The following is a 13,002-nucleotide window of genomic DNA, read 5'->3' as shown; positions in this document are numbered from 1 at the left end:
TCTCACTCGGCTTGTGAATTAACAATACTTGCCACATCCACTTCAAAACTGTTCAGAAGCTTCCATAGATGTGATTTTGGTTGTAATTTGTTTAAATAAATATTTACAAAAGAATACAGTTTTTGTGTCTGTCCGCTGAATGTGATCCTCTCAGATTATCCTGCATGGCCATATGGGAAAGTGAATATTTACAATGACAACAATAAGCTTCAGTTACATTGACACCTTTCCAACAAAGAAATAGATCGACTTCTATCAGCTTGTTGAACACATTTTTATTTCTACCATATAATTGAAGCAGCAGCGAGAGCACAGCATGAGCCACTGTTTTCATGGTAACATTAACTAGATCGACATTGTGAACCAAATTCTTCAAAACGTCAGTGAAAACTTCAAATGAACATGCAATAAAATAAAATATTTTCTTCCCTGCAAACGATACCAAGAAGAAAGTGAATATTTAACCAAGTCAAAAACAAAGGTAAGCCGATATCCGTATTAAGTCCAATATCAGCAGATGAAAAACGCCACTAAAGGCGGCACATTTTAAAGTAAAAAAAAGTAATAAAAGTTACGTAAACAGTAAAAGCTCTTTGTGGTTTCTCAGTTTGATCCATTTGAGCAACAATAAACCACACAAAACATAGGCATTTTGAGTTTGTGTTAGTGATTCCTATATAGAAAATCGCTCCCCGCTACAGCAGTGACGTCACGTGCAAACAACCTATTGGGGTTTTCGGACGCGTGATTTGATTCTGGAACCGGGCCTGTTTAAGAATATGCGGCCCCTTTAAGAAAAATGACGCGCACTGAGCATGCGCAGAAGAGAGAAGCACGAGCGGACAAGCTGAGATCAGTTGAATCTGAAAGCGACGCTGTTTAACGATCGTGAATGAAGGACAAAAGTGTAATATTTCCTCCGGATGCCTTATATTTCCAGTCTGCAGGTGAGAGATGTTTCTCAGATTACAGAGTTTAACATTAATCAGCTCCAGAGTTTACATGTTTAAGGACCAATGTAATGAAATGCGTTGTGTGTCCTGGTTTATTATGAGTGTAATAATATGTTGGCAGAGAGTTTTTCACAGACTCTGACTCTATTACACCAATAAAATGTGCTTAATGTGCCACTTTACAGAAGATCTCAGACATCAGCATAATGAATGAGGGGAAAACAGGGAACTTTAGGAGACAAAGAGGCTTTTCAGCAGCTCAGATAAACATGATGGTCCTGTTGTTTCTCAGACTTTGGACAGGAGTTCAACAAACATTGTTTTAATGCAAATAATATCTAACTTGAATCAAAATACTCCATATCCCTGATAGAAAACATATGTTCACTTCATTTAAATGTAATTAAAGGGTCATTCCATGTCAAATCAACCATTTTACCCATTGAACGTATCTTTAATATTTTTTAGAGTGACAGGCACACAAACTATCTAACACACTAATATTTATGGCACTCAGGTATATTCTATGTAATTGTGTTGATAAAAAAATGAGATCCATTATTTGTTGTTCATATATTCCTCTGCAAAAGACAAAAGTATCAGTGACCCATGTTTGGGTTTTGGCCACTGAAAATGTGAACAATTGACCAATTTACTCATGAAACCACATTAAGATCTCCATATCTCTGACATTTTACCATATGGGGCCTTTAAAATGAAGAAACCAAAAGAAATGCTTGATAAGAGCCAAGTGTTTTTCCCAAACACTTTTCAACAAAAGTCAACAGATTTTACTAATTGGCTAATCTAAAATAAAATTCTTAAAATGCTTTTTACCCTCCTGTAATTTGGCTCCATATTGACCCCCCTCTAAAATAAATATACATCCATGGCATTTCATATTTTGACTTTCATCAATATTTATGTTTGTCTTTCTTCAGAAAAAAGGTCATAGTGACAATTTTTCAGGGAGAGGGTGAGAGCGAGGATGTGAAGCCCCTCCCACCAGTGAAGCCCCTCCCACAACAATTCACCAATAAATACTGGGAATATTCCCATCATCCTACAAGAGAAGGACAAACTCCAGGTGTAGCAGCTGAAATCTGTGTGACTGTTAAAGATGGAGTTTATTAAAGAGGAGATTGAAGACATGAGTTATCCAGAACCATCCAGAATAAAACATGAAGAGACTGAGGAACAAATAGGTTGGTGTCCATTCTTCATTCTTCATTATTGACTGCTTTAGTAGCTGTGAAATAATAATCAGTATATGGATGATAAATGATAGAGAAATGCATCTAAATGATTATATTTTATCAGTTTTAATCGTAGTGAATGACAGAACTGATCTTTGCACAGTAAAGATACTTTAACACTTTATAATAAGGTCTCATTTGTTAACATTAGTTAATGTATTAACTAACAATCAACAATACATTTTGTAGGTTTCCACTGAAGGAAGCCCTAGCTTGACACTTTGTCCATTCTCTTCGTCTAAATCCACATCAATAAATCCACACAACCACTCGTGCAAAAATGAATCCGTTTACTCGTTTAGCAAAAAAAAACATAATCACAAGAATATTACAGAAAAAAAAGGGGAGACAGAGAGAAAAGGTAAAAAAACTGTGGGACTCCACTCTCTGCTTGCCTGACTCCGATAACTTCACCACTTCCCCTCACCAAACCTGCCAGAGTATTCCCAGCCATTAAAGGTGCATGCGATTAAAGGTAAAAATGCGATAACCATCCTCTATTCCAAAATATCACCAATGTAAATGCACTCTAAATTATCCACACACATTTTAGATAATTACACAATTAACTCCTTGCATTACTGTAAATATTTCCTCCACATAAATGAATCATGTAAATGACTATTTAACGCATAAATTAAATCTATATCTAAAGAAAACTTGAACCTGTCCGAAATAGGGTCTTTCCTTTGGAACAGTTTATATATTGTCCTCAGACCCTTGAAGAAGACTTGGCTTTGTTATCGGGCGACAAAGCTCGTTGCTCTTGGTTTTGACTTTCACTTGATGAACAAAGCCTTTTTTGTCAGGAAAAATCACCACAATTCTTCCAAGTGGCCATGAATTTCTGGGAGATGTATCATCCACAATCAGCTATATCACCAACACTGAAGTTTCTTCCAGGAGTGGACCATCGTTGACGTTCCTGGAGCTGCATAAGATCTTCTTTACACCAGCGTTTCCAGAAGACATCCGCGAGGTACTGGACTTGCCTCCATCTGCGGTTGGCGTACTGGTCATCCTGGCTGAACACTCCTGGGGGAAACTCAGGCTTGACCTTGAGGAACAACAGGTGGTTGGGCGTTAAGGCATCTAAATCGCTGAGATCTGAAGATGCCTGGGTGATAGGCCTGCTGTTTATGATGGCCTCAGCTTCACAAAGCAAGGTGTGGAGACCCTCTTCATCCAAAAGTTGTTCCTTCATGAAGATGTTCAGAAGTTTTCTCACCGAGCGGATCAGCCGCTCCCAGCTTCCTCCGTGATGAGAACCTGCTGGCGGATTAAAGTGCCACTGAACTCCCTTGTCCTGCAAGTTCTTTGCTATCTTGCTGGTGTTCCATTCTTTTATTGAATTTTTCAACTCGCTGTCAGCCGACCTGAAGTTGGTTCCATTATCAGAGTACATCTCTTTGACTTGTCCTCTTCTTGCAATAAATCTTCTAATTGCATCAGTGTCGAGTGAAGATGCGACTTCTAGATGTACGGCTCGTGTGGCAAGACAAGTAAAGATGATACCGTATCTCTTTATTTGCCCTCTTCCTCTTTTCACTTAGCACAACTACTAGAAGACTTACAACTGCCAGACCGGTTGCTCACGTCACATCTGCGTGGGCAAGCTCAGTCTGAGGCTGCAGTACATCAGCCATCAGGAAGTGATGCTTCTAATTGACTTCACTTTTCTGCGTTGAAGTTTATGGGGTCGCTGTGTCCATTTCTTTTACTGTCTATGCTCTATACGTTCACTAAAGACATATCTGACTGTGTTTAACTGAATACCCGCATTTGTACATCTTTTTGACCATTCAAACTAGGGATGGGCATTCGATTACGTTTTCTTAGTCGATCGTCGGCAGAATTAACGATCGACTATTGATTAATCATTAATATTTTTATAATGAAATTAATTATTTAACTTTTATAATTCAAAAATGCTATGAATACAAAAATACAGCGTGTTTTTCCTCGATGAGACCGTTATTACAAGATCAACTTGTGGCAGACAGTTCAGTTAGGCAAACCCAACATATATGCGGTTCTCTAAAGCAGCGGAACCTGCAGCTGTGAGCCAGCGTTCTTAAACAAGAGACCTCACTTGTTCCAAAATAATAATAATAAAAAACAATCATGTTGAACAATAACTTAAACAAAAAACATAATACTTAGAATACTTAGTAACTCAAAACTGGCAGGCTTTCTGTGAACAGGACCGCTGAGTTCATTGGCCAGTCATCACTAGCCGTGTTTCCATTCAATTTCGCAAAAACTCCCATATATCGCAAAAAAGTTTTTACGCTCACACGAGGTGGTTTTTCAGGCAATTCGAAAAAGGACATTTTCGCAAAACTGCCATGGAAACACATTCAGGTCAGCTGGTACGGTCACACATTGCTCCCACACAGGCCTACATATTTTTTCCACTCAAATAACAAGATCTTATGTTGTTAAAACAACATATATTTTATAATAAGGGCAGTGGCGTAACTGTAACCTAGTAGGCTAATGACAGACCCTGGTGTAGCCACAAATATCATAACTTTATATAGGCCTACTGTAATTAAGACATATTCAAGAAATTTATTAAAACAGAAAGACACTATAGTTTCAGCCTCGCTGAAAGACTGAGGAAACAGCCCAGTTACACACGTCAATCCATTCCCGACGATCTTGGTTTGCTTCTTATTTATTAAATATACAGGCAAATAGTTGATTAAACATTGATCAAAATTAAAATACAATTCATACAAAACAAAATTAATTTTAAATAAAGACTTTCTAGAAAACACAATTCAATGAAGTGCTCAAAATCCATGTCCCCAGACATATGCGCATCTGATGTTTACTCATGCTGCTCACTTTTCATAATCAACCTATGAAATTAAAAAATTATAATATTTTAACATAGCCTTACTATATGAAACTAAATAGGCAAGACAGAGTTCTTTATTAAAATAGAATATAAAATGCCACAATTTATCTAACACCATATGTGCTGCTCAAGTATTAGGTGCCTTCCTTGCCATCAATGCTTGGATAACACACACACACACACACGTCTCTTTCCATTAATAATAATGGCGCGCGGTGGCTGGGATATACATAAACCTAACAACATACGTAGCATGATTTTTGGAATGACTATCACGAGAAGAAGAGAGAATTTTTTAGTTGCATAACATCAGTTCATGGAAACACCGTCATTTCGCAATATTTTTTTATCGACCTTTAGAAAATATTGCAAAATTTTTGGGCAAATCTGTAATGGAAACGCGGCGAATGATGTAGTGGCAGGTTATGGTGATGTAGCTCTCAGCTGTAAAAGCGCTCCAGCAGTCTGGAGTTAGAGCAACTCTCTCAGCTTTGCTCAATCCTTTTAACAGCTGCTGCTTTCCTGCTTCATAGTGAGTTTCTACCAGTATGGTGATGGGACGTCATGATGGAATTTGATATGCTGGTTCTAGGGATCGACCGATACCGTTTTTTTTTTTTTTTTTTCATCAGCCGATGACTATACAGCTGCCGATTTTCTTGAGTCGATATTTGGAGCCGATACTGCTTTTGCTCCCTCAATTTACATCATAAAAAGGACACAATGATCATGATGATAACAATGTTACAAGTCTCAATTTAAAAAAGGAACATTTATTGTACAAAAAAAAACAATATTTAACAAATGGTAAAAACAGGTGAGGTAGAACAAGTAAAAAAAGAGTTCAGTGCTGAAAATAAATATTTAAGCATAAATAAAATAATTACACTATTGCACACAGTAGCAACAAGCAAGCAGCATAATAAAGTCTACACTGACTGTACTATACTTAATTTTAAAAGTAACCAACTATTTACAACCTAGTCATTTAATGCTTAGGTGCACTTAATCTCTTGTAGAGCAACCAGCGGTAATCCAGGAAAAAATCTCCCAATGCTCCACGTGAAACTTCCGACCTTTTACCATTGTGTCAATTCTCAGTTGATTTTGATTAATATGCGCGAGGGAGGCAGGGTTGCCAGGTTTTCACAACAAAATCCACCCAATTGCTACTCAAAACTAGCCCAATTGCGTTTCTCTGGTAAAAATCGCATTTGGGGGGTAAAATATGTGTCTTTTTGGCAGGGCTGCCTGCTAAAATTCGTTTTCCCGGGGCAAAATATTACATAATTGGGGTCGCTTCAACCCGAGGACATGAAAAACAGCCGCGGCAACAGTGTTGAAGTAGCCCAATTCCCGCGGACTTGGCAACACTGGAGGGGGAGCAAGACTGTTTGAAGATGGTGAGTGCGCTTTCTGCACGTTCTCTCAGCAAGCCTGTCTCAAGCGCAGCACTGTCAGTTTCTACAGTAAAAATTCGCTTTGGTGGCTTTAAAAAAACGCAATCTGTCGCGGCCGGTGTTGATTCTGTGGCGCATCGCTGCGAATTAGTCTATGTGTGGTGTGGGAAACACTGAAGAGACACACACACATCCAAACCGCAGCCAGGTGGTCACTGAATAAAACTCCCACAAATACCACGGAACAACGCCAGCATTACTTAATCCTATGAGCAGTGTTCGTAACTGCTACAGTATGCATACGGATAGCCTACAACTGAGCTATTTGCAGGTCCCTAAATACAATGGCAGTTTTATAGACGAGGCATTCAGCATTTGTGTTTTCCATTTGGACGTACAAACTTGCTTACCTATAGTTGCAAGCACATATATTTCCACTTTCAAAGTATATGGCACTATTTCAACTAAGTCAAACAGTTAAAAGATGCTTTGAAAGTTCAAAACTTATCGTTTTCTTGAAGAGCAGATTCCAGCACTGCTAGTGGGCGAGGGGCAGTGCATGAACTTTAGTGTATTCAGCAACACAGATCTGCCTGTGGATGCCTGTCTGTAAATAATGCCGGGAAAAAAATATTGGTGAACGCAGCAGCCTTGTATCGGCCGATACATGTAAAAACCGCAAATATCGGCCCGATATATTGGCCGGCCGATATATCGGTCGAACACTAGCTGGTTCCAATAAATGTATCAGTTCTCGAAAACCATTGCCCTCAACAATACTTAAGGGCAGAATATCCAACTCAATGAACTTGCAGATCCCTTGGGTAATTTTCTCTGCTCGTTGTGCATCACCGCTCCGAGTCCGTGCTAACGCCGACTTGATGCACCGCCACCGACATTAACCAGGGACGGATGCTCTTTGTTTAAGTGGTACATAATTTGAGTCGTGGCCGTGTTGTTGTATTTATACACGGCATCGCAATGTTTGCAGTGAACTTCACCACACAGTGAAATTCATTTAATTGCTTCAAGACTCACATTACGCAACGCAATCTGCATTAGATAAAAAAAAATGCATTAGATTAATCGATAACAAATTAACATGAAAGACAAAAGTCTTAACGATCAATTATCGATCGTCGATTAATCATGCCCATCCCAAATAGAAATGATTTGATAATGCAGCAATAAACTAGCTAGTAGGCTATAAGCTAATGTGTTTTTTTTTTTTTTTTTTTTTACTTTAATGATTTAAAACATGATCAAAACACTATCTATTTTTATGAAACAATTTCACATAAGAGGTAGTGATGGGAAGTTTGGTTCTTTTCCGCGAACCGGTTCTTCTGACAGTTCATTTCAATGATCCGGTTCAAAAAGTCAGTTCACCGGTTCTTTTACGTTCTCACATAATGACGTCATTTCTATCAACCCGGCGGATGAAAATTCAGTTCTTGCATTTACGTGTTGCAAAAGCACTCAATACAGCCACGGTCATGCAAACGCGGATGTTTACACAGATTAAATAAACGTACATTGACATTACATAAACTTACACAAGTCCTCGGTTCACCCGTGCTCATATTATCAGCATCAGCTGTACGAGAGAAACAGTTCAGTTCAGACGGTGCTGTCACGCATGCTCACTTTGCTGAGTCTCTCAGCTCATTGGTTCTCAGTATCAAACGTGTCCGAAAGAACGAACCGAAAGAAACGGTTCTCGATTCTGTACTGGTGATCCGGTAGTACACGCATGCTCAGATCATCGGTTCTCAGTATCGAACCTGTCCAAAAGAATTCGAGATTCGAGAACTGTTAACTCGAGAACCGCTGTACGTTTGGTAGTACACGCGCATGCTCCGTATCAGCTGCTAAGTTCTCATCAGTTCTCTCAGCACAACATGTCTCAGTTCAGTGAACTGTTGGAGTCACTAGAGTAACATACACTTCAGGATATTAGTTTATTTCCAGTCAGAGGGACTGTCACTCATGTCAGAAAGTTAGTAACTTGTGGATCAGCGCTGACTCGAGAAGCGAACCGTTTAGAACGATTCAGTCCGATTTGGTGAACTGGTTCGACCGGATCACTAAAAAGAACCGGTTCAAAAGAACGATTCGTTCACGAACCGGACATCACTAATAAGAGGGCAATGACAAAAATATCAGAATCGGCCAATAATTGTATCGGCCCCAAAAAATCTTTGCTGCATCCTTACTAATATTAATAGATGCTGTAGAAGTGCAGTTCATTATTAGTTCATGTTAACTAATGAAACTTTATTGTAAAGTGTTACCGATACTTTATACCCAGACAGACTGTGTCTTGTTTTCTGCTAAGTGTTTTTAATTTTCATATTTAACCTCATTGAACTGATTCTGACTAATTTATATGTTTATTTTAGACCAGATGGAAGAGAAGGAGCAACAACACAAACTAAAAGATGTAAAGAAACTCTGTGACTTCAAAACTCAAGAAACAAAAGCCAAAAAGCTGCACACCTGCTCTCAGTGTGGAAAGAGTTTAACACAAAAACAAAACCTTAACATACACATGAGAATTCACACCAGAGAGAAACCGTATACATGCTCTCAGTGTGGAAAGAGTTTTACTCAATCATCAGGTCTCAGTAGACATCTGCTCCGTCACTCTGGAGAAAAACCATTTAACTGTGATCAGTGTGGTAAAGATTTTATTTCATCAGCAGATCTAAAACAACACCTGATAGTTCATTCAGGTGAGAAGCCTCATGTGTGTTCTCTCTGTGGAAAGAGTTTTTCACGACTGAACAGTTTTAAAGATCACCAGAAAACACATGATGAAGTGAGAGATCATGTGTGTTGTGACTGTGGGATGAGCTTTAGTAGAGCTGGTGATCTGAAAGGGCACCAAAGAATTCATACTGGAGAAAAACCTTACAAGTGCTCATACTGTGACAAGAGATTCGCTCAGTCTGGATCCCTGAAATCACATGAGCGAGTTCATACTGGAGAAAAACCGTATACATGCACTCAGTGTGGAAAGAGTTTTTCTGAAGCATCAAGTCTCACTAAACATCTGCGCATTCACTCTGGGGAAAAAACATTTAAGTGTGATCAGTGTGGTAAAGATTTTATTTTATCATCAGAACTAAAACAACACCTGATAGTTCATTCAGGTGAGAAGCCTCATGTGTGTTCTCTCTGTGGAAAGAGTTTTTCACGACTGAACGGTTTTAAACAGCACCAGAAAACACATGATGAAGTGAGAGATCATGTGTGTTGTGACTGTGGGAAGAGCTTTACTACATCTAGTCAGCTGAAACAGCACCAAAGAACTCACACTGGAGAAAAACCTCACAAGTGCTCATACTGTGACAAGAGTTTCACAAATTCTGGAAACCTGAAATCACATGAGCGAGTTCACACTGGAGAGAAGCCGTACCGCTGTACTCGGTGTGAGAAGAGTTTTACACGTTTATCAATCCTTCATGCTCATATGAGAAAATGTTGCAAGTGAGCAGCATGTGTTTCATGTCAAATATTGAGTTTTTCCTAAAAGCACAATCATCTAGATTAATTTTGTTAAAGGGTAACTTCAGTGATTTAGCATTAAGCTTTGTATAAGTAGAAACCCGGTATTATATTTTAATTATCGTACTTTTCCCCCCTCATGTCCCCCTGAGAAGAGAGAATTATGGATTTTATTTCTGGAAAAAATCCTCAGAGGACGCAAATATCATCATTTTGTCTCATCTGAGGATTTTTTTGGCCAGAAGCTAGAGACTACAGCCAGTAGAAGGAGCTGTTTCACATGTTATCAACCCGCCCACAGGGCTGGGATCTCAGCCCCTCTTACCTCAGCTCTGCTCAGCTCTTCTCTCATGATGAATGAGATCTGACTCCTGCTGCGTTTCTGCCGTGACTTTCGTTCGGCTCACTCACACTTTATTGAAAAGACACGTTCAGTTTTTAATTGTAGTGTCTGTTCCCTTTCGAAAGGGAACTCGAGCTGCATCAGCTGACGCTATGGGGAACGCCTCAGCGTGACAGGTGTCTGAACTTCTATCGAATCACATCAATCCTATTGACCGGCGACAGCCCATGATGTCATCAAGGTGCGACCAGGAAGTATATAAGGGCGCCTTGCAAACATGACACCGCTTTTTCGTCTTCAGGGACTGTTCTGTCTGTTCTGAATGCTTCGAGTTAAGGTAATCCAAATTCATTATTGTATACACACGAGCCGTGTGTTTTCTGCCTGGAATCAAGAGCATGCACAGTCAGCTCTTATGGAGTTGTTTGTTTGTATAATGTGAGCGTTTGTCAATCCGAGATCGCTCCGCTCTCGTCTGGTTATCTTCCTGAGGGAAGAGGGTTTGGCATCCGAGACTAATGATGCAGTCCCGCTCATGCCGAGGCTGAGCGCGGACGCACATCACTGGTTTCTCGGATAGATCTCTTTGAAATCGTTACGGGGAGGCGTTCTTCCCTCAGACGATCTGGCGGCTGACAAGACTTATCTACAAGTGCTCTAGGGATGGCTGTGAGAAGGGGATTAATCTCCTCAGCCATCCCGACTGTGTTTGCTGAGCCGCTGAATGTTATGAAACGTGCTGCAGGCGGGCTGCGGCTGCCATGTTGGTGCGTTAGAGGAGAGATTGCTCATGTTAGACTAAACGATCGATTTCTCCCCGGCCATAAATCATCGGCTCAGTTGGGCTTTCATTCCTTCCTGATCTTCCTATTTAGATCGAGAGGGCATGAAATAACCCATATTCGGCTCATATTCACTGACATCAGCGATATGACATAAGCTGTATGTCGCTGATGTCAGGAGGATAAGAGAATATGGGTATGTGTCGTCGCCACCAATTAACGGGATGTTTGCAATCTCGTATCTGGGTGGGCGAGGACACTGAGAGCTCCAACCCTGCCACCTAAACGATGTGTTGCTTTTATGGCAGGGCACACACGGCAGCAGGTCAGCCCGGTGCTACTTCTTACACCATGGCGGTGTTTCATGTGCACCAGGCAGGTTTGCTGATGGATCTCGATCGGGATGTTTCACTGATGCAGCGGTCGCGCAACAGGCGGAGACTGGGCCCGAGGGGCCAGCATCACGGAGGCGCATTCGGCAGCGTCTGAGGACCGGCATACCACCGAGATCCGGGTCCCAGGCAGGCGGGAGGCGTCATGGTCCGATGACCGGAGACGGGGCCCGAGGGCCAGCATCGGCGAGGAATAGCGCATTTGGCAGTGTCTGAGGACCTGAATACCACTGAGATCCGGGCCCCAGGCAGGCGGGCGGCGTCACGGTCCGAGGACCGGAGACGGGGCCCGAGGGCCAGCATCGCCTCTCGTGCGCCCCCTTAGTCAAGGGTGGGGTGCAGAGATGCGGACTCCCGGGAGAAGTAGGAGCTGTGTATCACAAAACGCAGGCAGTGTTGATGATGGGTCTCCTCCCTGAGGGTGAGCCAAGAATTACATTGACTCTCGCTACTCTTCTTCATCTCCCCAGGCGCTTCTTACATCTGGCCTAGGTGGGCCCGTGATGATGATATTCTAGGGCCCGCCTGGCTGGTCTGTGAGTGCACATCCCCCCCCCCCCCCCCCCCCCCCCCCCAGAGGCCCGTTGTAGTGGTACACCTAAGCATACATATTGTGAATTAAGCTTGTGGGTGGATATCATGGTGCGCCGCAGGCGAGTGGGTAATTCCCCTATAAGAGGGAAAATATTAATATATATTTTTACTTATACTCCCTGTAGAGGGCTTTGGGGATCGCTGTGGATCGTTGGATATTTCTGTAGGGCCTGTAGTTCCCCTGTTAGTTGGCTAGAACGATCATTACATACCAGTTGCTTGGGCTCCATGGTGAGCTAGTGTTGCTAGTAAGCATGGTAAGTAGTGTTGCTAGTGTTGCTGGGAAGGCACTGCTCATTCCTGCAGGTATGTAGCGTATTGCTAGGCGTATATTTTCTCCTAGTTTTAAGCTGGTGACTGGTAGCCACCTCGGGGTAAGGCGGTTTGCATCCTCTCTCAGTATAAGTTTTTCGAGAATGCAGGCTCAGACTAACGCTAGAACTACAGTTAGAGCTGGAGCCAGCTCTAGTATATGACTGGCACTTCTGCCCGAGTGCCTTTTGTCTGGTTAAAAGTTGCCTTCTCGGGCCTCGGGTATAGATCTATGTTGGCCTAGGGCAACCTTCACTGAGTGAATGTAGTTTTTTAGTATCCCTAATGTCAGCCTCCTCTCATGTAGAGTTGTCCGGCCAAGGCCCGCCCCCTTCTCAGCGTTCTGGGGTCTTCACCAGTAATGCAGGTTGGTGCTGTGCAGAATTGAAAGCGACTTAGCCAGTGGTCGTGGGGCAGGGTTTAGGCCATCTTTCGTACAAATACAAAGAGATTGTATGCGTAGCTCAACCCTGCCCTCCAGAGCTAGTTTCTTAGAAAAGCCGCCAGCTTTTGGCAGGCCCTTGCCCTATTTATATGTCCTTGGCAGGTGGTAGTGCTCCTCTGATAAGGCAGAGTAGATTTGAGTATCCCACT

General features: G+C 41.7%; 1 protein-coding gene across 1 annotated transcript; it reads left to right on the top strand.

Moving 5' to 3' along the window:
* Window positions 1–822: 822 nt before the first annotated feature.
* LOC307119465 (uncharacterized protein) lies at window positions 823–10,438 on the top strand. Its single transcript, XM_079805741.1, has 3 exons — window positions 823–947; window positions 1,895–2,158; window positions 8,878–10,438. The coding sequence occupies exons 2-3, from the start codon at window positions 2,074–2,076 to the stop codon at window positions 9,969–9,971; spliced, it is 1,179 nt and encodes a 392-aa protein (XP_079661867.1). The 5' UTR covers window positions 823–947; window positions 1,895–2,073; the 3' UTR covers window positions 9,972–10,438.
* Window positions 10,439–13,002: the final 2,564 nt, after the last annotated feature.

This window comes from Gobio gobio (assembly GCF_949357685.1).
Source record: "Gobio gobio genome assembly, chromosome: 23".
Lineage (NCBI taxonomy): Eukaryota > Metazoa > Chordata > Actinopteri > Cypriniformes > Gobionidae > Gobio > Gobio gobio.
Note: the sequence above shows the minus strand (reverse complement) of the source record. Positions and strands in the feature narration are given on the sequence as shown.